This window comes from Sarcophilus harrisii, chromosome 5, assembly GCF_902635505.1.
Source record: "Sarcophilus harrisii chromosome 5, mSarHar1.11, whole genome shotgun sequence".
NCBI lineage: Eukaryota > Metazoa > Chordata > Mammalia > Dasyuromorphia > Dasyuridae > Sarcophilus > Sarcophilus harrisii.
This window is the reverse complement of record NC_045430.1, coordinates 7,514,092-7,541,860: the sequence shown is the minus strand read 5'-3', so window position 1 is coordinate 7,541,860 and position 27,769 is coordinate 7,514,092. Positions and strand designations below refer to the sequence as shown.

The 27,769-nt window shown below is 43.0% G+C and overlaps 2 protein-coding genes across 7 annotated transcripts in view; both read right to left on the bottom strand.

Moving 5' to 3' along the window:
- The window catches only part of ACR (acrosin), a 43,363-nt gene extending 30,887 nt beyond the window's left edge, over positions 1-12,476 (bottom strand). The window contains exons 1-3 of one of the 2 annotated variants that reach the window (XM_031938640.1): positions 12,176-12,476; positions 11,407-11,613; positions 10,196-10,479 (exon numbers count right to left, since the gene is read on the bottom strand). In XM_031938640.1, coding sequence (XP_031794500.1) covers positions 10,196-10,479; positions 11,407-11,613; positions 12,176-12,285 — 601 coding nt within the window. In that variant the 5' untranslated portion in view covers positions 12,286-12,476. The remainder of the gene's footprint in view (positions 1-10,195; positions 10,480-11,406; positions 11,614-12,175) is intronic. The other variant, XM_031938641.1, reaches the window with a different exon arrangement.
- A 3,470-nt stretch (positions 12,477-15,946) lies between these two features.
- SHANK3 (SH3 and multiple ankyrin repeat domains 3) overlaps positions 15,947-27,769 on the bottom strand; it is a 72,672-nt gene continuing 60,849 nt past the window's right edge. For 3 of the 5 annotated variants that reach the window (XM_031938633.1, XM_031938634.1, XM_031938638.1), the window contains one exon: positions 22,845-23,555. In XM_031938633.1, coding sequence (XP_031794493.1) covers positions 22,901-23,555 — 655 coding nt within the window. In that variant the 3' untranslated portion in view covers positions 22,845-22,900. Of the gene's footprint in view, positions 16,009-22,844; positions 23,556-24,494; positions 24,524-27,769 lie in introns of those variants that run through there. The other 2 variants (XM_031938636.1, XM_031938637.1) reach the window with 2 other exon arrangements.

Genomic DNA, 27,769 nt, shown 5'->3' with positions numbered 1-27,769 from the left:
AACCTGCTTGTTTCTTTCTCATTAGGGGTGGAGTAGGGGCTCAAAATGGACATCTCAAAATGTTTGGAAATATGTAAGAGAAGGGTACATGAGTCAGTCATTGCCGATGAGTAAAGAATGGAGTCTTTAGAATCTAGAGGCCAGAAAACTGGAGTTCAGTTTCTAGGAGAAGTCTTGATTATTAAAAGGATAGTTTAAGAATATTTATAAAGAGAAGCAGCAATCACTAAGGATGAAGTCAGCATGGCTTCATTAAAGAGAAGCTATATAAACCTAACCTTGTTACCTTTTAGTATAGTTAAATCAGGATATTACTATAAAAGATCATAAACATGGCTTTACAGGATTCAGCATGATAATATGTGACAGTCACTGTACTAACTGCTTGAGATACACAGAAAGGCAAAAAATGCCTATCCTCAGAGTATGTACATTCTAATGAGAGAAATAACATGTAAATAAATGCATATGGGACATAGACAAAGGAGACTGTAAAATAAGCTGATCGGAGAGGAAGGACTAATCAGCAGAAGGGATAATAGCCTGAAAGGGCACTGAGGGCTGAAAGAACTAGAGATAATAGGTTTTTTTTTAAGTTTAAGAGGATTAAAGAATAGGAAAATATAAGAGTGATGGGAAATGGTGAGTGGATGAAGGAATTCCGATGCTCTTTTTCTTAAAATAAGATTTTGTTAATATCTTCTATTTCTAACATCATCACAGTTATAATAGATAGTCTTTCCCCTCTCCTTCCCAGCCCATATGACAAATAATTTTTTTTTTAAAGAGGAAAAAACAAAAACAGGGCAACTGATGAAATCATTAGAAAAGGTCCAAAAACTTGTGCAGCGGGTGATACCTGTGGCCCTCCCCCTCCCTCTTCATAAAGAGATGGATGATTAGGGGTGTCTTCCAATATCTCTTCATTCATGCTTAATCTTTATAATTTTGACATTTTCACTTTGGGATTTTTGTTTTAATGTTTCGTTCTTTCCATCTACATGGGTTGTATTGTTATTTTGTTTGCTTGGCTCTGCTTACTTTTCTGTATCAGTTCATATAAATCTTTTCATGTTTCTTTGTATTTATCACATAATTTCTTACAGTGCAATAATATTCCTTTATATTCACATGTCACAATTTTTAGGCATTCCCTTAGTTAAAGGGCATCTATTTTATTTTCAGTTCTATGATATCAGAAAATGTTTTGTTATATTTTGCTACATATAAGGACTTTCTTATTACCATGAGCTTTCTTGGGGTATAATAAGCCAATAATGAAGTTTCTGATTCAAATCTGATATACATCTTAGTCCATATTTACATAATTTTATTTATTTACATAATCCCAAATAACTTTTCAAAATTTTCATCCTATTTCACAGCTCTGTCAACAATGTCTTTGCATGTTTATCATTATAAAATCCCTCCAATGTTAATTATTACTATTTTTGTAATTTTTGTCAATTTGAAGTGGACACTTCAGATTTGTTTTGATTTTTATTTATTTTATTATGTTAGAAAATTATTTCATGTAGTTGTAAATATTTTACAATTATTTTGAGTACTGTATGTTCATATCCTTTTACCATTACCAATTGGAAAATGGCTCTTCTTTATGTGTATTGCATATCTATATATAAAATACCTATATGCATATGTAATTATTTATTTATCTTAAATACTAAACTCTTATTGGAGAAATTTGATGCAAAGATTTTTTTCTGTCCTATGACTTTCCTTCTTATCCTAGGTGCATTAATTTTGCCCAAGCAGAAGCTTTTCAGTTTCATGAAAACTTATTAATTTTATCTTTTGTAATTGCCTTTCTCTGTTTATGATTAAGAATACATTTCTGACCCATAGCTGTGAAAGGCATATGATCTATTTATCTTCTAATGTTTTTTATAGAATCATCTTTAAGATCAAGGTCTGATGTCCATTTAGAGTACATTGTGGATTATCTATAAGATGTTAGCTTAAACCTAACTTCTCTGCCTGTCTAGATTTTCAGTTTTCCTAGCAGTTTTTTTTAATCAAATAAAGAGCTTTTTTCTTAAGCAATTTATGTTTTCCACTTTATTAAGCACTGGTTTACTCAGAGTACTACTATATTGTTTTTGAGTTTTTGAGTTCTATTGTCTCTGTGTCTTCTCTGCTCCATATATCTATATATTATTTAACCAATGCCAGATGGTTTTGATGATGACTTCTAACAAAATTAGAATTCCAGTACTACTCTTCCCTCTTGATCCTTTCTCCTTTGCATCATTTTGTTATTATAGAATTTTTCCATATGAATTTTATGATTTTATCAAGTTCTACAAAGTATCCTCTTAGTCATTTGATTAATATGGCATTAAAACTATAGACTAACTTTAATAGTATTGCCATTTTATCTATATTGGCATGGCCTAACCATGAGCACTAAATATTCCTCAGCTATTCAAGTTGTTCTTTATTTCTTTAAGGAGTACTTTACAACTGAACTCATACAAGTTTTTTTTGGTGTATATATATATATATATATATATATATATATATATATGTTTGAGAAGTTTTATCCCCAAATAGTTTATGAATTTTGAAGAGGGATTTTGGATGTGGAATTCGGAGTGGGATTTTCCTCTCTCTTTTTGCTTCCTGGGTTTTGTTATTGTTACATAGGAATGAGTTCATCTTTGAGGTTTGTTTTATAGTCTGCAACTTTGCTGAAGCTATTATTAAATTTTTGCTATTTTCTCTATTGTTTTCCAAGTGAACCTTCATAACATCATCAAATAGAGATAGTTTTATTTCCATTTTATCGTTACACCTTTCATTTCTTTCTCTTCTTTTATTACTGTCGCTAGGCATTTCCAGAATTATATAAAATACAGAGGAAAGTGAGTGTCTTTGCTTCACACTTGTAAAGGTTCTAATGTAGTCTAATTAGACATGATGCTTGCTTTTGGTTTTAGATGGGTGTTTTTTTGTGATATTAAAAAAAGAATTTCTTCTATGTCTATATTTTATAGTTTTTAGCATATAAGAGGAATGCACTTTATCAAAAGTCTTTTCTGCATCAATTAAGATGATCATGTTGGTTTTGAATGTTTTGGTTTTTAATATGATTAATTATGTTGAATCTTTTCCTAATGTTGAACCATCCATACATCCCTACTATATATCCCACTAGGTCATAATGAAATTTCTTGGATAAATCACTGTAGTATGTTTTATAAAATATTATTTTAAAATTTTGAGTAAACATTTAATGATGAAATTGGCCTACAGTTTTCCTTCTGTATTTAATCCTTCCCTGCTTTAGGTATTAAGAACTATATCTCACAAAAAGATTCTGATAAGATGCTATCTTTCTGAATTTTGAGAAGAATTTGTGAATCATTTGATACTAATTGTTCTTTAGAAGTTTGTAAGAATTTTCCCATGAATCCATTAGGAACAGTAGTTTGGGTTTTTCCCCCTTTGGTAATCCCTTTGCAGCTAGATTTATTTCCTTTTCTGTCAGTAGGGTATTTAAAATCTCTAACTGGCTTTTTCTGATAGTTTGAGTATTTTCTATTTTTGGATGCATTTCCCATTTATTTTTTATTCTGCGCATAATATAATCTAATTAATTTTACAACCAGTGTTTCTGAAAAAAAACTTCATTTTAAAAATATATAGAGAATTGACTCAATTCTATAAGAATACTAGCTATTCCCCAATTGATAAATCATCAAAGGATGTGAATAGACAATTTTCAGATGAAGAAGTTAAAGCCATTTTTTGTCATATGAAAAATGCTCTAACTCACTACTGATTAAAGAAATGCAAATTAAGCCAAATCTGAGGTATCATTTCATACCTCTCAGATTGTCTAGGATGACAGGAAAGAATAGTAATAAATGTTGGAGGGAATGTGGGACAACTGAGACACTAATCCATTGTTGGTGGAGTTGTGAAGTGATTCAACCATTTTGGAGAGCAATTTGGAACTATGCTCAAAGGACTGTCAAACTGTGCATACCCTCTGATTCTGCATTGTCTTTACCTAGTAAAGTCTCTACTGGAGCTGTATCCCAAAGAGATTATAAAAGTGAAAAGGACTTATTTGTGCAAAAACATTTTTACAGCCCTTTTTGTAGTGGCAAGGACCTGGAAATTGAGTGGATGCCCATCAGTTGTAGGATGGCTGAATAATTTATAGTATATGAATGTAATGGAAAATTAATGTTCTATAAGAAATAATGAACAGACTGATTTCAGAAAAACCTGGAAAGAATTATAAGAACTGATGCTGAGTGAAATGAACAGAACCAAAAGAACATTGTACACAGCAACTCAACATTATGTGATGACCAACCATGATGCACTTTTTTCTTTTCAACAATGCAGTGATTCAAGGCAACAGACTTGGGATGAAAAAAGCCATCCCATATCCAGAGAGAGAATTGTGAAGACTGAATGTGAATCGAAGCATAGTATTTTCACCTTTTGTTGTTTGTTTCTCTTGTGTGTTTTTTTCTTTTGATCTGATTTTTCTTGTACAACATAACAAATATGGAAATATGTTTAAAAGAAATGCACATATTTAACCTATATCAGATTGTTTTCTGTTTTGGGTAAGAGGAAGGTAAGGAAGAGAGGAAAATTTGGAATGTAAAGTTTTACAAAAAATGAATGTTAAAAACTATCTAGACCCACACCTAACACCACATACCAAGATAAGGTCGAAATGGGTTCATTATCTAGACATAAAGAATGATATTACAAACAAATTAAAAGAACATAGGATAGTTTACATCTCAGATCTGTGGAGGAGGAAGGAATTTGTGACCAAAGAAAAGCTAGAGATCATTATTGATCATAAAATAGATAAATTTTGATTATATTGAGTTAAAATTTTTCTGTACAAACAAAACTAATGCAGACAAGATTAGAAGGGAAGCAATAAACTGGGAAAACATTTTTACATTCAAAGGTTCTGATACAGACTTCATTTCTAAAATATATAGAAAATTAATTCAAATTTATAAGAATTCAAGCCATTCTCCAATTGATAAATGGCCAAAGGATATGAACAGAAAATTTTCAGCTGAAAAAATTGATACTGTTTCTAGTCATATGAAAAAGTGCTCCAAATCACAATTGATCAGAGAAATGCGAACTAAGACAATTCTGAGATACCATTACACACCTCAAAAGCTAATGATTAATGTTGGAGAGGATGTGGGAAAACTGGGACACTGATACATTGTTGATGGAACTGTGAATGGATCCAACATTCTGGAGAACAATTTGGAACTATGCTCAAAAAATTATCAAACTGTGCATACCCTTTGAACCAGCAGTGTTTCTTCTGGGCTTATATCACAGAGATCTTAAAGAAGGGAAAGGAACCCACATGTGCAAAAATGTTTGTGGCAGGCCTTTTTGTGGTGGCTAGAAACTGAACATTGAATGGATGCCCGTCAATTGGAGAATGGCTGAATAAATTATGGGATATGAATGTTATGAAATATTATTGTTCTGTAAGAAACAACCAACAGGATGACTTCAGAGAGGCCTGGAGAGACTTACATGAACTGATGCTAAGTGAAATGAACAGAATCCAAAGATCATTATACACAGCAACAACATAACTATATGACAATCAATTCTGATGGACATGGCTCTCTTCAACAATGAGCTGATTCAAACTAGTTCCAATTATTCAGTGATGAAGAAAGCCAAATACACCCAGAAAAAGGCCTGTGGGAACTGAGTATGGACCACAACATAGCATTTTCATGCTTTCTATTGATGTTTGTTTACATTTTGTTTTCCTTCTCAGATTTTTCTTGTGCAGCAAGACAATTGTATAAATATGTATACATATATTGGATTTAACATATACTTTAACATATTTAACATGTATTGAACTACCTGCCATCTAGGAGAGGAGAAAGGAGGGAAAAATTTGGAACAGAAAGTTTTGCAAGGGTCAATGTTGAAAAACCACCCATGCCTATGTTTTGTAAATAAAAAGCTTTAATAAAAAAAAAAAACTATACATGTATTTGGGGAAAAAATACTATTAATTTTTTAAGTTTCATGTGATACAGAGAAATATGTATTTTATTTTGTTGTTGTATTTAGATGCTGCCATAAACTAGAAACACAAGTTTCTCTAGCAATTTGTTCAGTTCCACATTTTCCATTTTTTTATGTTAGATTTATCCAAAATGGAGTGAGGAACATTGAAGTCTTCTGTCACTATTGTGTTACTGTTAATGTCTTCTTGTAGTTCAACTAATGTTTTCTTTATGAATTTACACATTAAGGCAGCTAGAGAATTAAAGTTGATTACTGATATAGGTCTGCTATCTCTGGTTCCTTTTAGAATAATGTAGTTTCCTTTATTCTTTTGTGAATGTTTCATGTTTCTTTTTGCTTTGTCCAACAATTGTGACTCCAGAGTTTTTTATTCATTTGATGAATTGAAAATGTTTTCCATGCCCCCTCTCTTTTATTTGGTATATGTCTTCAATTTTTAAATGTGATCTTGTAAAGCAACAGATTGTAGGATTTGGTTTTCTTATTCAATCTGTCACTTTCATTTTATTAGATTATTTAATCCATTCCTATTTAAAATTATGAGAATTATTTATATTTTTCTCCATTTTTCTCTAATATTTGAGTTTTTTTCTTTCAAATTATGATTTTCCCTCTTGTTATAAAAACAATGATGTTTACATTAGTTACTTTAACTTATTCTTTTTTAAAGTGGCCCTATTCTCAATGTCTCTCTTCCCCTTTCTCCTCAAACTCTTCCTCCCATTTCCCTTTGAGTTTTTGCTTTAGCTACCTCTTCTTTCCTTCTCTGGATCCTCCAGTCAAATAGATTCTCCCTCTTCCTTCTTCCCTTCAACTAGTCCTATTCATTAATTTTTAAGATTTCATTGTTGTGCCTCTTTCTAGAAAGGGTTTCTTTTATTCTCTTCATTACTCATTTTCTCTTACTGACTACTCCAGGCCCTCATTCTCCAATTCATGACCCATATAATTATCTATTCTCTATATTCCTCTTGGAATTAAAACTTCCATTATAGATGCTCATTAGGTAGTTTCTGTTGCTGTCTTGTAGATCTTGCTCTTTTCTCTTGTGTCTCATTCCCAGATCCAAGCCAATTCTTGCTACTGACAGAAAAGGTATTGCCCAATGGTAGGAACCTCTCTACATGCATACACATCTTTGATTGAGCAGCACCTCTTAGTTACTCCATTTACCATACCTCTATTTTTCCATGTACTAGTTGGTCCTAAGAGTTTCAACTCTTCCCATTCAAGGTATGACAAATCATACTCAGCACTAGATGTCCGTCTCCCTTCAGAAGACCTCTCCATTCACAGAAGCATTCATTGTGGGATTTCCTCCCAAGGCCTTTTTCCTCCCTTGTACCTCCCTCCTTCCCCTTCCTTTTTAGTCTGGCCACCTTGAGTCATCCACTCCACTATATATTATTCTCTTCCAGATCCTACAGGAGCTGCCCTCATTGTTAATCCTCAATCTGACTCATGTGCATCACACCTTTGCCTCTATCCCCTTGCTTCCCCCTCTTTTGCCCCTTTCATTCACTTTTTCTCAAAGCTTTCCTTTACAGAAGGGAAAATCTGAACGTTCCATATCACTCTCCACTATTCATCTGTATTTCTATTTGGTTTGAACTCCACAGAACATGATGTCCCTTCACTGTGTATTTGCTGATGTGCAACTCCCACTTTCCAGTTTCTTTCTATGTGTTATCTTCCTCATTAGACTATAAGGCTCCTTAAGGGCAGGGCCTTTGTTTTTCTTAGTTGTAGCCCCAGCACTTAAATAGTGGGAACTTAATGTTTATTGAATTGAATTGAATTGAAATTTTATAATGTATTTTCACAAAAAATTAATTCACTCAGACAGGATATTGCAAAGTTCTGTCTATGATGCCCAATAGTTCTTCACTGCTAGCTTCCCACCTGACTTCTGCTTTCATCACAGTCTCCTTGTATACATTTAGAAAGGATCCTCTTTCTGGTCTCTCTACTTATTGTCCTTGGCAGCTATATTTATTCATCTCTTCTGCATTTCTATTGTCTGGGATATTCAAGAAGAAAATAAATGCTTCAGATCTCAGGGTTTTTTTTCCTAAGACTATTTCAACTGTCTCTTATTGAATGTCCATCTTTTTTTCATTTAAGTTTAGTTTAAGTTCCTATTTTTAGGATAAGTCATCCAGTTCTGCATCCTGCACTCCATTGCCATTCAGAAAAATTATTTTATTCTTTCCTATTTTCTCTGGTGGATGCAAAAAAGTCTTGAATTAGTAAATTTCCTTTCCTTTATATTTGACTGTCTTTCTCCTGATTGTGTGATTTTTTTTTTAATTTTTGAATTAAATTATTAAATTTAATCATTATGTGATTTGGCATTTGCAGTCTTTTGTTTTCCTGATGGCAATCTGTGATTTCTTTTAACTAGTATTTAGTTGTTTTTTTTTTTTATGTCCAGAAGTTCTACACAATTATCTTCTACTATTTTTCTGTGTGATGGTGTTGAGTTTTGTACTGTCATGTTTTTTTTCTGGGAAGCCTATGATCTTTAAGTTGTCTGTCTGTAGCCTGTCTTTGAAATCAGTATGTTTTGCTTGCATGGTGAACATATTTTCTTACAATTTTTTTTTTGCTTCTCTTCTAAGTTGTCATTTTGTATCTGCATATTTGCATTTCCAATCTACTCCTTTTTTGTTTCTTTGCTATCATTTGCCATTTCAGATTCCAGTTTTTCTACTCTGCTCATTATTTTGGCTGTGTAGACCACAAATTCTGTTTTGGTAATTATTACCTTTTAAAAATCACTTATTTATAAAAATCACAACAGTATATTGTGATTACATCTTTTCCTCAAATTCCCTAAGGTAGATTCTCTGTCTCTGAAATGTCAGATCATCTTCCTCTTTTTAACAATATTATTCATAAATGCCTGACCTCATTCATGAAACCTGGAAACCCTATTTCTTTTAGTAGTTAATATTTTCCTTGTTGATATATCTGGACATATTCAAGGTCTTTTGAGTTTTTGTCTTTGTGAGGTCTTTGACAATTCTATGATTTTTTCCTCCTTATTTTCCCCTATTTCTCACTTTCTAACTCCTCCCCTCTAACTGTGATTTCTTTGGGGTCTGGTTTTCAAAACATCACATCCTCCCACATTGGGCAATTTATGGTTTCCTGGCTAGAGAGGAAAGATGGAGTGGGGTAGGATGTTGAGTTCTATTTCAAGGCCAGGCATTTACCCTTCCTTTTCTTTCTTTTCTTTTTTTACAAAATAGATCATTGTCCATCACGATACTGGCTCTGTAGCCCCAGAACACTGCTACATCAAGATTGTCAGTCTGCAGCTGAAATCTCCATAACACTGATGAGGGGAAAGGAAACCAGGGTACAGGGTCAGGTTTTGTTGAAAGGCTATGTGTTTAGACCATGGAATTGGGTAGTGTAGTCTCACTGCTGCTTATGGAGGGGGGAGGGTTAAGTAGATTAAGGAACTGAAAGGCTAGGGTTTTTGAGGAACATCCATAATAAATGGGCAAGGGATTCCATCGAGGAGAAGAGAAGATTGTAAGCCAACAGCGAGATCACCTTTAATATCCACCCTTTGACCTAGTAGCAAAAACCTGGAAAATCTCAGACTGATGATATTCATCTTAAGGGAAAATCCAAAAAATTAGTTGGTTAAAGAATGTGTCCAAGTGCAGTGTCTCTATAGAAAAATGGTGCCTTCATGAGAAGGAGTGAATAGAAGATGGGTGTATGACTTATCCCTGAATCCATAAGAAAAGTTCACCCTGGCAGCCGGCCCAGACCCAGAAGACTCAAAGTTTGCATGAATGGGGCCCATGGCATTGTATTATGTATTTCCATGACTCCTTTGTGATCTCTTCATGATTCCCTGGGTCTCTTGATGAAATCTGTGCTTCCTCATTCCTTTCCCTTCTAGTGATGACCCCTCCCCCCATGACCTGAATTCTACATATGCCATGATTGGTTAAGATGCAACCTTTATAACCCTTAATGATTCTTGTAGCTCCTGAAATAGCCCTTCTAGTTACTATAGCCTTTCAAATCTGTATGCCTAGTGAGTTCTAGAGCCTGCCCCCATGATCCTCCCAAAGTCCCATCTTTGGCTTACCATCCTCCTCTGTGTATCCCCAGCCAACAATGATACAGGGCTCTGAGTCCTTGAGTAGAACGGCTGAGGGCCAGGGTAGACAGGCAATCTGGACCAGGTAACCACAGCGCACGGGCCCATCCATCTCCACCAGCGCGATGTCATTGGCCTCAGTGAGTGAGTTATATTGCTCATGGAGCAGAATATGGACTGCCTTCCGTTCCTGTACAAGGGGGCCGAGGGTGGTTGCTGCTGCCTCCTGTACCTTCCATGCACCAACCACTAGACGCCACTGACTCGGGTCCCTAGGGAGATAGCCACTGAAATAAAGGCTCAAATTGGTCCCTTACCTCCCTCCCCATGCCATCCACTGAGGGCACATCCCTTCTGGAGGAATCTCCAGGTGAGTTTCCTAAAGGCCTGAGAGGTAGGCATAGAAGAAAGGGGAGAGAGAGAGAGAGACAGACACAGACAGACAGACAGACACAGACACAGACAGACAGACAGACAGAAAGTGCTAAAGACAGAAAGAGAGAAATGGAGAGAAAGGCTGAGGGAAAACGAAAGAGAAAGTACCAGAGAATGAATTCTGAAGAAAAAGAAAGAAAAAGGAAGAGAGAGAGAGAGAGAACTTCCAAAGAGAGATACATACAAAGAAATTCTGAGACCTGGGACTTGATAAACAAAGACTATCAGAAAACAAATCCCTGGATGGCCCTTGAGAGTTTCAGAGAGAAAAAGAGAGAAAAGGCCAGAGTGTCTCTTCAGAGAAACATTACATCTGTGCCCCTGCCTCCTCCCAAGAGACAACTTTTGAAGAGATACTATAAGATAAATTCTGGAAAGATACCAAAAAATGAGTCATTTGGAGCTAAAGCTCAATAGAGATCAGCAGAGACCTACATTGTAAAGCTAGACCCCTGAAAAGAAAGAGGCAGAGAAGAAGGGAAGAGAGGGAAGAAGGGAAGAGAGGGAAGAAGGGAAAGGCAAAAGAAGGAAGGAAGGAAGGAAGGAAGGAAGGAAGGAAGGAAGGAAGGAAGGAAGGAAGGAAGGAAGGAAGGAAGGAAGGAAGGAAGGAAGGAAGGAAGGAAGAGAGGGAGAGAGGGAGGGAGAATAGGAAGAAGGAAGGGAGGGAGGGAGGGAGAGGGAAGAAAAGAGAGAGAAAGAGAGAGAGGTTGAGGAATGACCCTGGAAAGAGTGAGACTGCCTCCCAACTCTTTCCATCCTCTCACCTGGTGCTCTTGAAGCAGTGGGCAGCTGTGAGCACCCAGGTCGGAGTCAGTAGAGAGCCCCCACAAGCATGGAACCTTTGGCCATTATGGGTAACCAGCTGCATACTGACCATCCAGGGCCAGGCCCCAGGTTGAGTGTCCTTACCTCCCAAGATTCGACTGTTTGCATCCTTAATTTCGACCCCTGGCCGTAATCCACAGGGGCCACTAGAGGAAGAACAAGAGTCAGGGTTCATAAGACAGGGAGGGGGATGATAGGGAAGGTGAAGGAGGGAGAAGTAGGAGTTGAAAATTGTTTTCAGCTTTTTCTCACCCCAAGACAGCACCAAATGAGAAATTCGGCCCCCTACTTTCCTGCCTAGCCCTGAGGCACCTGAAAGGAAGGAGCAATGACAAGAACCTCTATGTCTGGCTCCCAAACTCGCTCCTTCTCATGTGCTCTCCTACAACTGTCCTCTACTTATACATGTGTCCTCCTCAACATGCTCTCTCACATACACACAATCCTAGAGGACAGGAGGCTCTGTGGAGACCATCTAGTCTAAAACATCTTCATATGTGACCAGTCAAGCTCTGCTGGAAGACCTCAGGGTCAAAGGGAACTTTTGTCCTTTAGATGCAGCCCATTTCTTTTTGGAATAGCCATAACACACTTACCTATGTCTCTAAACATTCTCTACATTCATTCATATGTACCACAAACATGTGCATCCTTAGTCACTTGAACCTACGTACACATGACTTCTCACACATATCCCCATTCACTTACTTACACAATCTTTTATCAGGAGCCCCCAAATTCCCTACAAAGGATAACAGCAGGGCCCGGCATAGCAACCCTGTCCCCCCCATTCTCCAGCCTGAACTGGGATCCAGCATGACATCACAGTGCTCAGCACCCAGCCAATCCCAGCCCAGAATTCCTGGTGATGGCAAGAGAGAATGGGGGTGGGGGTGGGGGACAATGGGAGGTATTCTGGGAAAGGGAAACCTGCAGATAAATGAGGGTATAGGTAATGCTCATGGTTCCCATTCTCCATCCTTTAAGGTTTACAAAGCCTCACTACAACTACCATAAGCTATGGACGTGATCAGTGTGGTTTTCTTCATGGATCACCATGGCAAGAGTATTTCAAAGCTCTTGTTCTGATCTGACCAAATGGACAAGATAAAGCTTAGCTCCGAGAAATCCATCTTATTTCTGTGCCTTCTCCCAGTTCCCTGACATGAAAGAATGGAAAAGATTGCAGAGCCAAGTGAGGAAACTGACGGAAACCCAACAAGAAGCTTTTTGCTGCTCTCTAGCAAATTTTTCTACATTTTTTTTCCTAAGAGTTATTGGAAGAAAAAGCATATAGGCTTTGAGCTAAAAGAATATTTAATACCTGACCTTCCCTTGAGGAAGAATTAACCCAGGATTTCAGCCAAACAGGAAGATATAGGTGGTGAGCTGCAGACACAGAGATATTGGATGGAGTCAACCCATGTCTGGCAAGGTCACATCCATCTAATGAGAACTATGGAAGACTAGGAAAGCATCAGGGATCCAGCTAGATCAGGGCAGCCCAAAGATATCACTATAAAAAACATCAATGGCCCTTCTGTCAGAAACAGGAGTTGCCTTTAAATGCTTAAGCCCTGGCCTCAAATGTTCCTTCCCTACATCATGTGCCCATTCTTCCCATTGATGATAAATATATTTGTGGGAAAGTGCATGCCGGATTTATGGGGGAAATATATTGTGACTACTTTTGTTATCATGTTATTTCACTAAATATCTTTGCTTTTAACTGATTGTGTTCTTTGGCTGATATTTGAAAGTGAACATCAGTGAGGGCTCATGTACTATGATCTTATTAGATAGGGAGCACTTGGAAACTTAAGCAGTTGTCTGGGTTGGTGGTGTCGAACTCCAGTAAAATCATATCTCTTTAGCCACATATTGACTAGAAAAGACAAATCATCATTATCTTGTACTGTAGATTTATCTTGTTAAACATTTTCCGATTATATTTTAAATGGGAAACTAAAATCTCCTCCTCTGGGATTGTGTTTGAGAGAGAACACATTGGTGGGGGCAAGGAGACATGTCCAAGTGGGACACACATGTAGGAGAGCTTATGAGAAAAAATGTGGGGGACACATGAACTCAAGGACATATATGGAGATGGTCCTTATTGATCTATCTTCCCTTCAATTCAGGCTGCAGTTACTTTTACAACCTTGGTCTCTGGTCTAGAGGATCAAACCTAAAAACGGTGGTGTGCCATCAATTGCTACAAACAGATGAAGATACTGAAGATCAGAGAAACTCATGGATTTCCTAGGGGAGGGAAGGAGGACCCTCTAAAACTATCCACTCATATAAGTTTTTGTCTTTTCAATTTCTTCTACATGTTCTTATGGAGTATTTTCTTGAAAACCTTTAATGACAGAAAACTCATCATCTACTCAAAACCTAGAGATGAAGTGACTTACTTAGGATGAATGATTACAATTTAAATCCAAGTTTTGTGGCTCAAAATCCAGAGTTGCCTCCATCACAACACATAGCAGTAAGCACATATTATATGCTAGTCACTGTTCAAGATACTGAGAATATAAAAACAAAACCAAAATGTCAAATGTATCAAGTAATTTATATTGCCTCAGGGAATATGGACATGTATCCCAGGTGTTCTATCCAACATAATGTCCACGTACTTCAAATGTCCTCATACTGTCAGGGCTAACAGGATTTTAAAGAATGGGGGAGGGAAGGAAGGAATATAGAGGACTCAGCTAGAGTCTTTTCCACATGGCTATAATCCAATATATTCAGAGTGGTGAGGAATAATTATGGTGAGGGGGAAAATCAGTTCCTACCATTCACCCCTATAACATCTTTGCTTCTGTCAGTATGCTCCCCATAAAAACAAATAGGTTACAATGACACCACTGACTTATTTTAAATAAATTTTTATTATTATCTTTGGTTTTCACATTGACCAAATTTCCCCCTTCATCCCTCCTCGTCCCTTTCTCAAAGAGACACCACTGTTTCTTAAACATAAAATATTTGCTTAATAAAGCAAGTTGGAAAATAACATATTATTTATTATAATATTTAATCTATTAATTAGAATATTTGTTATTGTTTAGAAGGCAAAAGCCAAAATAAAACTATAATTGTATGTCCATAAACCTTAATCAAACTCTCTTACGGAAGCACACAGTATCCAGAGGGGATAGTGGGCACATATTTATGAAACTTAGCAGAAAGGCACATGAATAGGGAAAACAATATGCCTGAGATGACCCTGAATGACAAATTTTGATGTCCTTGGTCATGATAGAACAGTTTTCACTAAGCATCACTTTTTGGACTTAATGATTTCTTGAATGATCTCAGGCTACTGAATCAGTGGCAAGCACTTTTAACAAACACACAGTCATCATTTGCAGGGTGGTGAGAAAGGGTTATACTCTTTTGGCAAAATGTATCAGCATAGCTCAAAACAGGTGCAAAGCCTGTCTTTCTCCTTTACCTTCTCTTTGATTATAGATAGCAATGAAAGGTAATGTAGTCACTCCCAGAGAAGTTTCTCCTTCTCAGGCTGTTGAAAGCAATCAAATAAAGCTAGAGGGCTCTTCAAATAAACAGAAGACGCTGATTTTCTCCAATCAACTCCCAGAAGTTGCTGAACTAAGTTGACTTCAGTCCTCTCTCTGTTAATAAAGCCTTTCTTCATCCAATCAGCTCTCAGCAAATCTCTTCCAATCATCATGACTCTCAACAAAATAGCTTCAGAGTCAACTTAACAGTTCAGCTCTTATCAGCTCTGGTATTCTAAATAACTTCTCCCACGGCCTTCTATATCTTTTGTCATCAAATCCTTACATTCAGCTGCTTCTCTTGCTTCAGTCTTTTTTTCTGGTCATCTCTTTGGCTTTTAACAACTTATTTTAGAGCTTCTTTGTATTTAATGGCATATCTAAGTTATGATATGAAAAAAAATCTACTTTTCCATCAGGTATGACCACAACTATCCTTATATTATCTTCCCAGCATCCTCCAAATAGCTATTTAGTTTATAGTTTAATCAGCCAATCAATAAACACTTATTAAGCACTTAGGAATTACCAGGAATTGTGCTGATTTAGGGGATACAAATATAAGAAAGTCCCTGCTTTGAGAAGCTTACTGCCTGTTTTTTTTTTCTTTCTTTCTAGTTCTGATTTTTCTTGTGCAGCAAGATAACTGTATAAATATGTATACATATATTGGATTTAACATATACATATATATAACTTTAATATATTTGACATGTATTGAACTACCTGCCATCTAGGAGAGAGGGTGGGAGGAGGGGAAAAGTTGGAACAGAAGTGTCTGCAAGGGTCAATGTTGAAAAATTACCCATGCATATGTTTTGTAAATAAAAAGCTATAATGAATTTTAAAAAAAGAAGCTTACTGCCCAATGGGAGAAGATAATACTCAAAAGGAAGCTTAAAAAGAGTGGGGGAGCCCATCATGGAATACTGATATTGTGTAACATAAACTTGTAGTTTACCCAGTCAGCATAGTTCCATGATTTTCTCCAGTTCCGTTCAGCAGCACCTGAGTAAGACAAAGATAGACAGCAGATGGTGGGACTCATCCAAAGTAGATTCCAGATCAGCAACTAGGTATAAACCTTCAAAATTCTTCGAACAGTCACATGTTATTTGTGGCTTCTGGACATAAAGCCAACAGACCCTCAATGCCCTTGCTTCTCCCTTCCTGGGCTTAGTGATGTAGGTCTTAGATCCTTGCCCATTACAGAGGCTCTGGAGAAATTACATGGGGCCTCCTTTTGTCCTCTGAGATGGGTTTTCCCATCCCTTTCCCAGAAAAAGGTTTGCAGGAACAGCCCAGGAGGGAAACTCTTCCTATAGTAAATGAGCATTTACTTGGAAGAAAGAAGCTTTGGGAATCCCATACTCCCTTGGAAAACTAGCATCAACACTATGATGTTGCATTGTATTTTGATTTATTTTGTTAAACATTTTCTAATTACAGTTTAATCTGGTTCTGCTAGAATTTTGCCAGCAGGCAGTGATACTGTTACCTGTGAGCTCCTGCTGATTTCATGTTATAATTCTGAGGCCCAGGGTGGACCCCAAGGATAGAGTTTTCCACTGAATTCTCTACATAAGCTCCCAAGAGGACAAAAATGTAGCATTGCATTCTACCTCTAATGCGATTCTAAAGGAAATGGAGGTTTGGGTTGGTGATACAGGAAGTACTGAAAGAGTGGAGGTCCAGGGAGAGCCTCAGTATCAGCTTAGAATTCAGGATAACTTGTGTGTAAGACTTATATGATCTTTTAGTCACTTTACTACAGGCAACATGTGCTGAAGAAGTATTTGTTGTGGCAGGAGAGGCTCATCTGTGTGGTGGCCCTGCACAGGCTCACCCATCACCATCAGGAGACCCAATGTGAATGGGGAATTCTCAGCACCACTTATCATATGAATCCAATTGGCAAGATCTGAGATTTACGCCTTCTAAGGGAGGAAGAAAAACCTAAATTTGGCACATTTGCCCTTTGCATTTTTCTTTTTAATTTTGGTGACTCCTGGGATGAATGGTACCCGTAATTTTTTTTCTTTTTATCTCCTTAGTACTGCCTGTGCCAGGAGGACTGCCTAGCAAATGCCCCTTTTTTTTGCTATTAGTGTAATTGTTCGGTCATTTTTCAGTCCCTGGGCCCTCTACTTTTCTCCCTGTCTATTCTCATACTGAGTTCAATTCCCATGGATTCAACAATGATCTGTCTGCCAATTTCTCCCAGATCTTTATGGCTCCATTTGGAGTTTTCTTCACAAAGATACTAGAGTGGTTGCCATGTCCCATTGCAGCTCATTTTCCAGCGAGGAAACTGAGGCAAAAAGGGTCACACAGTATATGAAGCCAACATTTGAACTCAGGAAGATGAGTCTTCCTAACCCCAGGCAGAATGAGAACATGCATTATGGGGCTGCTAGCTGCCTAAATGTCCTAAAAGCATTTAAATGATGAAAGGTTCTCTAGAATAGGGTTGTTCAAATATGAGGCCTCAAGGGCAGAATCTGATTAAGATATAATTGGGAAATATTTAGAAAAATAAATAAAATACAATAAATCATAGATAACATTACATTTTAAAACTAAGTCGAGTGGCTTTCTTCAAAAATGAGATGCACCAAATCAGTTCCAATTGTTCAGTAATGAAGAGAACCAGATAGCTACACCCCATGAAAGAACTATGGGGAAAGAGTGTGGACCACAATATAACATTTCCATGCCTCCTGTTATTGTCTGCTTGCATTTTTGTTTTCCATCTCAGGTTATTTTTACCTTATTTCTAAACCTGGTTTTTCTTGTGCAGCAAGATAACTGTATAAATATGTATACATATATTGTATTTAACATATACTTGAACTTATTTAACATGTATTGGTCTACTGCCATCTTGTAGAGGGGGTGGGGAGGAAGGAGGGGAAAAGTTGGAACAGAAGGTTTTGCACGGTCAATGCTGAAAAATTACCCATGCATATGTTGTATATAAAAAGCTAAAACAAACAAATGAATAAATAAGTGAATGAATGAATAAATAAATGAATGAATAAATAGAACTAAGTCAATACGAAGCCCACAGCAATCCTTGTATATGATTTAACGGCTCCATTTTTGAGATTTTGAACACCACTGATTTTGAAGAGCGCTGGGAACTTGTCACCATTGAAATGTACCAAGACTGATTGATATCTCCCAGAGTTCTCCCCACCCCCAGCCCAATGGGCGAGACTAGTTTTTCCTTAAAAGATGACACTGGGGCAGCTAGGTGACTCAGTGGATAGAATGCCAGCCCTGGGGTCAGGAAGACCTGGGTTCAAATCTGACCTCAGACACTTAACACTTACTAGTTATCCTTACTAGTGATCCTAGGCAAGTCACTTAACTCCAATTGCCTTGAGGGGGAGGAGGGGCAGGAGAGGAGAAGAGATTTTATTCCTGTTCCTAGCTTGCTTGATTTGAATTGCCCTTCCTATGAAGCAGGTTCCTGGGAGCTCCCAACTGGGAGCTTTTTTGACATCTCTTCCTGGTTACCTAAGGCCATAAGAAGGTCCAGTTGCCTAGAGTGATGGATGGGGTTGGAGCATTTCAGATTTGGTTAAAGTTCCCAAAACACTCACACTACTCATCACACCCTACCAGCTGACCAGAAATATTTGCATAAAGAGAAAAGGGTGAATATCCGACCTGAAAGTAGTGCAGCATCAGCAAAGCAGATTCCCATAGTTCTTCCCAAAAGCCCCCTCTACACACCCTCCAACCAGCCGCAGCAGTCTGTTGTTTTCTCAATTATTCCATCTTCTCCCTCTACCTCTAAGATATCCAGTGTCATCTCTAGTCATCCCGATCTATATCTTGCCACTGGCCCCATGTGGCTCTGGAGAAGCACATGAGGTTTGGGACCTTGGACAGCCCTCCCTTCCTTAAATCCAATCCAATTCATTTGCATGTCATGGAATCACCTTCCTGCTGTCATGGTCCTCTTCGAGAATGAAGCACAAACCACCCACCTCTGAAATGATTTTCTATTTATTCTGTCTATATTTTGTCTCTAGCTATTGACATGTTTTTCCCATTCAAATATAAACTCCTACCATTCTTTAGCTACTCAGATGACAAAACGATCTGTCCCACTATTGATCTTGACCCAGATGCTTCCCACATTGGTCCCTGCATCTTTTCATGGGCGTACTTGCATTGAGAGGACTGGAAAATAATAGCATTCTCCTCTCCCACTTCTCCTTTGGCATTTATGTGTATCCCCGAGGCTTAACACTTCATAAAGGTTGGTTGACTGACTATATGTGGGAGCTTGTACATCTCTGTGACCTTTTTGCTAAAACAGACATGAGAAGCCTGATTTATCATTGGTCCTCTGGAATTGGGAGTAGGCCTAGAATTGGTCAGAATTCTGGCATCTTGCCCAGATGCTTTCCTTTAAAATATTGTAGCCAGATGAAATGTTCTCTCGGTTTTGTGCATCAGTTCGTACAGGTTTCTTTGGAGCCATCTTTTTCATCATTTCTTACGATGCCGTCTTAACCTGTTCCATCTCTCCTGTCCCTGTTGAATGAGTTCTGCCCTTTCACCAATCTGTTCTCTTCCATATTTCTGGGATGCCTGAGACATCCAACCTACCTCCTTGCAACAGAACCTCTAATGAACCTTGCTTGTTGCCTCTAGTTGGTGCATTTATGAATAGACATTGGGGCCCGTGGGTTTCCAGGATCCTGGCTCCCGGGTCCTTCTACCCTTTCACCAGACCCAGACTAAACCATATTTGAGGGATGTCTCAGACATCCAACCTACCCCCTTGCAATAGAATCTTGCTCGTTGCTTATAGTTAGTGCATTAGTGATTAGACATCAGGGACCATGGGCTTCTAGGATGGGTATTTCTAAATTATCTCAGCAGTAATTCTTTCTACTTTGTCTTGTTTCTGTCAGTAGTTCTTGAACTTGGCAGATATTCTTTGCCTGTTTTCCTCTAATTTTTATGTACTTAGTATGTTTATGTATGTGTGTATGGGCCCCACATCCAGTAGTATTAAAGACCCTAAATAGAAGGCAGTTTCTTTGACTTCCTGTTCTTGCCTCATAGGAAGCCAGGGCCTGGTTCAGGACAGTCCTCAGCTTGGATCCCTCCTTTACCCCCACTGTTCTGCAACTTCACCCTCAGAGAGGCTCCCGATTTCCCCTTACAAAGGCAATTGAAACCATCTCGTTTCTTATAAATTTATTACATAATAATAATATAATAATTAATAATAATATAAGAAACATAGATCTCTGTGGGGTGTATCACAACGTCAGGGTCAGGAGGCCCCGGGGCTGGAGAGGGGAGGAGAAATCTCCCCACTGAACTCCATACAAAAGACGGGGGTGAAACTGAACTGACCCTGTCAAGTTAAAAACCCAAAACGGAATGGAACCAAAAACCCACAGGTGTGTGTGCATGTGTGTAGGTATGCATGTGCATGTGTGTGTGCATGTGGGTGAGACTGGATGGAGGGGACAGAGACTGGGTGAGACTGTGAGAAACCCTGTGAGACTCTGTAAGACTTTTGTGACTCCTGGGCGGGAGGCCATATACGTGCCTTAATGTGGCGTCGGGTTGTATTACTGCGCGGTTCTATGGTTGTAACTGTCTGTGGCTGGATCACTGTGGGGCGGGGTGAGAGGCGGGCAGAACAGTGTGTGGGGAGAGCTGGTGAGAGTGGAGGGGATGAGGGGTGAGTGGAGGGCAGAACAGTGTGCATGTATGTGTGTGTGTGTGTGTATAGACACCCAGAACAACCTCAGCACAGACCTGCGTGCCAGGTCCCTAGGGTGTGAAATTTTCTATTTTCTTTTATTAAAAAAAAAAAAAAAAAGTTAGAAATACAAACAGAACCTTGTGAGTGACATGGACGGAGCTTAGTCCAGACCCCAACCCCCAGATTTAAAAACAGGTCCAAGAGGGCGCCCCTCCCACCCCACAGACCCCAAAGGTCATTGCTGAGCATTAGAAGTCACAGTAAAGGGGCCGTGGGGGAGGGGGGGAAAGGAACGGGCCGAGAGGAGGGGGGAGGGGCATCTCAAGATGAAAACAGCCCCCGAGATTCCCAGCACCCTCCCCTGAGCCGAGGCAAAAGGCTGGGGGAGCCAGAGCTCCGAGGTCTCCCCCCCCCTCCCCGCCCCCGACCTGCTAGGAGCTGATGGGAGGTTGCTCCGAGGGGAGGGGTCACCGGTAGCCCCCTGCCGAGGTGCAAGAGCTCCTCGGGCTGGGCCTCCCCAGGCTGAGGAAGATGAATCCGATAAACAAAACCATCTCCCCTCCCTGCCCCCAGATTCCTCCCCCAGCTTGGGAGGAGCCGGGCAGGCCCTCGGCGAGGGGGCCAAGCCTGTGCGCACACGCTCGTTCTCGGACACTCGGGCAATGGGCCCGGAGGCCCGGGCCCGGCCTGCCACTAGCGCGGCCCCCTCCGGCCCTGCCCATTTCCCGTGGGCACTCGCTCCCAGGCCCAAACAGCCGGCCGGTCTCACACAGGTACATTCTCTCACAGGCACACGCACGCAAGCACGCACACGCACCTCCACAGCCCCACGTTTCCCGGACAGTCGCACACGGTCTGGGTCATCGGCGGGAGCCCCGGTGCCCACTCAGCCCTGATCGCTTACTGCATGCCCACGCCCGCCGACCCCACCCCCACCCCCTTGGCACACTTGCGCACAGCCTCGCGGCTTCCCGTACAATCTCCCCCGAGGCAGGGGCGGAATGGAGGAGGGAGGAGGGCCTCTTTGGGGATCCCAGACACTGGCAGCTGCGTGGGGGGCCGAGGGAGCCCCCCTCCTCTGGTGACCGCTGAATCCGGAGGAGAGGCCCCTTGGGGGAGAGGGGGGGGGGGGGGGGCAGAGACGGTGAAACGCGACCGAGAGGCGGGGCTTGGAGTGGGGCCCCCGAGATGGGACGGGGGAGGGCGGGGGTCCTCGCTGCCCCCCTTATTGGCTATTGTCTCCCAAGCCAGCCGCGGCCCCTCGTGTGCTGGGGGCGGAGCAGGATCGGAGGGCGCGAGGCCTCACTCGTCCTTTCCTGCAGCACCTGAAGGAGGGAGGGGAGGCGGCGCGCCGGGACCAGCTCAGCGGGGGGGCGGGGGGGCGTTGGCGGAGCCCAGACCAGCTGGAGCGGACCCGGCCCCCCCTCCTCCGCGCCGGGCCGGGCCGGGGCCGCGGGGGCGGGTGGCAGTGAGGCCGGGCCCCGCAAGGCGCTGGGAGGTGGAAGACGTGGCGGCCGCGGGCCCGGCGCACCCGGTTCCGGCGGACCCCGCTCGGCCCGACGCGGCTAAACTGAGTAGAGCCGAACCGGACCGGGCCAGGTCGGGCCGGGCCGGGGGTGGGGGCGGGACAGAGACGCTTGTTCCTTTTCTCCTTCCAAATATAGAGCAGATTAAAAATATGCAAACCCGGGGGGAGGGGGGGCCCTGCTCAGCCCCGCCCGGCCCCCGCATGCCGGGCCGCCCCGCCCCGCCCTTCAGGACCACGTGCTGGGGGAGGGGGGGCAGGGCAGGGGGACGGGGGCGATAAGCAATGTACAGGGCGACTCTCCGAGCAACGGCAAACAGGACGATTCATGCAACATTCCGGCCCCGGGGCCGCGACGCGGGCTTGGGGGATACCGGGGTGGGCACTGGGAGAAAAGGCGGACGGGCGTGGGCGGGGGCTCCGGGGAAAGAGGGGGGTGGGGCCCGACCGACGTCTGGTGGAGGGGCGCGGCGGGGACCGGGCGGGCCTGTGAGCGGAGAGGCCAGCCCGCGGGCCCCCGCGGAGGAGGGACCCAGCTCGCGTCACGCGGAGGGGGAGGCCCACGGCGCGGGGCGGGCGGGGGCCCTGCCGGCAGGGCGCCCGGCGGGGTGGGCGGGGCCGGGGGCGCGCGGTCAGCTGTCGGCCAGCGCCTTGAGGGCGCGCTCGATGTTCATTCGATGGCCCACGCGCGTCACGCCCAGCTCCACGAAGTCGTCCTTGGTGAGCGCGTGCAGGTGCGCGCCCTCGATCTCGTGGTCCTCGAAGCGGTCCCGATGCTCGCCCAGGTGGATGCTGTCCAGCCAGTCGCCCACGTCGAACTTGGTCCAGAGCTGCAGCGGCTTCTGTTGGAAGGGGCGGGCGGGGCCCGGGGCGGCTCCCAGGCCCGGGCCGGGCCCGGGCCCGGGCCCCGGGGGGCCGGGAGCCGGCGTGGGCGAAGGAGATGGCGAGCGGCTTCGCGCGCTGACGCTGCGCACCACGAAGCGCACCTCTTTGGGCTCGTGGGGGATAGAAAGGCTGGACGACTTGAGGATGGTTGGTGGAGTGAGGCCGAAGGGCCGCCCCACGCCGCCCCCGGGACCTGCGCCCAGCCCCTCTACGCGCTCCAGCGACGCCGGTTTCACGGGGCTCGGCGTCCGGCGGGCCACGGGATAGCGGCTGCCGGGCCGGACGGTGTACGAGGCCCCGGGCCCCGGGGGCCCCACGCCGCTGCGCTGTTGCTGCTGCTGCTGGGGCTGGGGCGACGGCTGCTGCGAGATGGAGCTCAGCTCGCCGAGGCTGCTGAAGAGCCTGCGGGGGAGGAGAGGGTCAGGGCCAAGGACCAAGGCTGGGCCGGGGGAGGGGGGGGGGACAGCGGGAAGGGAGGGGCCGCACCGAGACCCCAGGAACCTGGGGAGGCCAGGGTCGGAGGAAGACAGGAGGAGGGGGCCTCCAGAGACCTAGGCTGACGGGCTGGGGGCCAGCCGGCTCCTCTTGTGGCCCCGTCCTCCATGCTACTCAGGCCTAACGGTGCCGGGCAGGAAAGAGAGTCCCGCGTCTCTCCCTCCTCCCCCGTGGCCTTTGGGTAGAAGGACAAACGGCATCTAAAGATGACTTCCTGAACCCCAGGCTTCTGGGCAGATCTCTGAACGCTTGACCCTCCTCTCTTTCCACTCCCTGCTCATGATTTCCCGGGGACAACGACGCCCCTCAGGCACTGACTCTCCAAGGCCAGCGGTCCCCAAGAACCCGGAGGTCTATGTCCATCCTCTCAGATCCCTTTCCCCGTCCCCCCAGGCCAGAGAGCTCCAAGGACACTAATCCCCTAGGCACTCCCAGGACCGGGGTCCCTGGAACTCTCGACACCCCCCTTCCCACCTGCCTTCCTGCCGGGACGTGGGGGAGTTGGATCAGCTGGGACTGAAGTGCAGCAGACAAAGACAGCAAACGCGGCTGCATCAGTACCCATGCCAGACGCATATTCAGGCTGGGCGCACTGGACAGCAGCCGCCTCACTTCCGGGCCTTTCCGCAGTATGGATCCGCCCCCAAGGCCAGCCCGCCCGCCGGCCCCCAGGGGCCAAAAGCAGAGAGGTGAGGCAGCTCAGGCAACGACCAAGCTCAGCCACCCAAGCCTCATGCAGCTCCACCTGCGCCACCAACCCCAAGCTCGCCTGCCTGGCCCCCTGGCCGCCCCCGGCCCGGCCCGCGTGGAATGGTGAGAGGCATGGGATGGGGCATGCTCACTTACACAGCCGGCGCTCGGGACCCACCGCCCATCTAGACAGAGCAGCCACATGCAGATGGGGCAAGAAGAAAGCAATGAGAGAGTGTTAGCCCGGTGGCCAGACATGGCCCCCCCTCCCAGCCCCTCGCCCGCCCAATCACAGCCCATGCCTGGACACGGCACATGCCCCAACAGACGGACAACACACGAGCCCAGGGAGCGGGGCCTGGGCCCCGGACAAAGTGGACTGATGGGCCCAGGGAGAGTTTGAGATCAGCATTCATGGATCTGAGCAGAGCAGACTGGGGATTGGGCTGGCCACCTCCCTCCATCCCCCCAGTGCTCTGCACTGCTCTGACGGGGAGGTGGGCTAGGGGGTCGAGTGTTCCAGTGGGGATGGATGGATAATCACTGGAGGTCATCGGCCTCACACCCTCCTCAGTCTGGAAAGCTCCTGCCGAAGGACCAGGGGACTTCACCTCCACCCCATCATTGACACCTGCTCCCTTACGGCCCTTCTCCCCTGCCTTCATCTCTCTGACTCCTGACACTCCATGTTGCTGGTGTCTTCCTCTCTGAGTCATGTCTTCCTCTCTGAGACCCCATTTGGGCTTCTCTTGGCAAGGACAATGGAATGGAGTCATTTCTTTCTTCAGCTTATTTTACAGATGAGGAAACTGAGGCAAAGAGGGCGAAGTGACTTGAGGGGCTGGCCATTTTTAAATACAGGTATTCCTGACTCCAGTACCTGTGTTCTATCCACTGAGCCATCCAGCTTCCCCCTGTTATCTGCCAGAAACTTCTATGTCCAAATCATCTTGACTGTTCCTTGTCTGCATCACTAAATCATCAGATATAGAGCAGTCAAGGACCTGAGAAATTCTCTAGTTCAACACCTACATTTTCCAGGTGAAGAAACTAAGTCCTAGAATGAAAATGGCTTGTCCAAATCTTGGAGCAAAAAGAGAGGAGGAGTAAGCAGCAGAATCAGAATCACAAGCCTCTAACTAGGATAGGGCAACTGGGGTTTATTCTAGGGCACTGAGATTGAAAAGGGACATTGACCGCACTTTCAATCCATCAGCCAAAATAAAAAGAGTGAAGAGTTGGCACCTGGCAAACAAAAATAATTAGCGAAACTAGGAAGCTACGGTAAATCAAGTTTCCTGATGTGATCCCATTTGGAATCAGAAGGCCTGGTTCAAGAACCAGCTTTAATATTTATCACCCCTATGACCTTCTAGTCATATAACCTCCTCATCAATAAAATAAGGGGATTGCACTAGATCCCTGCTTCTTAGATTGGTTCATGATCCACATGGGGTCTCTTAACTAAATATGGGGTTGCAAAATGGTTTATTATTAGTAAATGTTTGAATTATATACCCCTTTTATATACCTACACATCCAGGATCGTGTAAAAATTTTGGCAATGAAAAGGGGTCAAGAATAGAAAAAGTTTAAGGAGCCATGGACTAGATGACCTCTGAGAGTTCCTATTTCTAAATCTATCCTCATGTTCCAGAAAGGAATTCCTAATCACCATCCTTTACCCATGAGACAAACGTTCTGGAACAAAGAACAGGGAATGGTGTTGACAAGAGAAATGGTCCCCTTGGGAAATGGGGCACTTTGCCAAGAAAAGCAACCAACCAGGGGACCAGGTGGAATAACATCCTCCTTGACCCTCCCTGCCTTTTGCCAGGAGTGGGGGCTCTTGTGCAACTGGCATGAACCTAAGAGTCATTTCTTGACGCTGCCTAAAAAGAGAGGTTGAGGAAACCAGATGGATTCAAATTCCTACCATCATTGGGTCAAAAGGAAACGGAGAAGTTCAGCAGAGAGGAAGAGGACAGTCAAAAAGGAAAGGTTATTGGTGGAATAGAAGCTAGACCCTGGGAAACAAACACATCTCACACTATCTTTCCTTGTCTTTCCATCAAATTCAATCAATAAAATTTACTAAATGCCTACTATGTTCCAGGCACAAATTCCTTGACAAAGCTGGGTATACCCTTGGCCCTCATTTCCTCGTTTCTCCCTCTTCCAAACCCTCTGAAATCTGGCTTCTGACCTCATTACTCAAATGAAACTGCTCCTTCCAAAATTACCACCAGTCTCATTTGCCAAACCAGATGGTCTGTTCCCAGTCCTTGTCCTTCTTGACCTCTGTGCTGCTGACCAGCCTCTTCTGGCTAGTTTCTCTGCTCTGGACTTTGATGACATATGACTCTCTCTGTTCTCCTCCTTAAGTCTCTTGCTGGATCTTTATCCTCAACAAATTTTCTAATTAAGGGTCTCACTCAGGGCTCCATCCTGAATTCTCTTATCTAAAAGAGTTCTTAACTGTTTTGTTTTATAAACCTCTTTGGCAGTGCGAAGCATATGGATTCCTCTTAGAATCATGTTTTGAAATAATTGAAAGAAATGCTGAATTTCAATTAGAAGATGGCAAAAATTAAAATGTCATTTTTCCCCTACAGATTTCCATAGACCCCCTAAAATCTATCCAAGGGAGCCTCTTGGGAGTCTTTGGACCCCAGATTAAGAATCTTTGCCATATGGGGTGGGGTGGGGCAGGGAGTAGGGAACTCGATGAACATTGAAAATTAGCTCCACATGTAATTGGAAAAAATAAAATACTACAAAGAAAATAATTTTAATAAAAATACGTATAATAAAAAAGAAGAAACCTTGCCCTATAATCTCTCTGGGTGCCCCCTTTTCTAACTTTCATGTTTGTGTCAAGAACTTTGCTATCCTTTCTCCACCATTTTGAATCTTGACTTTGATGCCATTAATTGATCGAAAATGTTACTTCCAAGATCAGCATCCAGTTCTTAATTCAAGTTCAAGAGCTTTGTCTCCACTTCTTATCCTACATGAGCTAAGGACATTACTTATCACTTTTCTAGACACAACTTTCACTTGGGCTTTTCATGACTGTTCTCTCCCAAAGATCTTCCTATCTCTCTGACCACTCATTCTCAGTCTCCTTTGCCAGCTCATTAAGTCATAACAATGGATAAACTCCAAGGGTCCTTTCCTGGGCTTTCTTTTTTTCTCACTCTGTACACTCTTATAGTGCCCCCATCAAGTCTCATGGACTCAACAGTTTGCTACTAACCCCCAGATCATACATCTAGGACTAGCCTCTCTACTGAACATCAGTTTTCCATGTCCACCTCCCTGCTGGATTCCACCCAGATGTCCCAAAAGCATGTCAAGACTCTCTATGTTCAAAGAAGAATTCTTCCTGACCCTTCCCTTAATGTTCCTAGGCCTGAATACATCCTAGG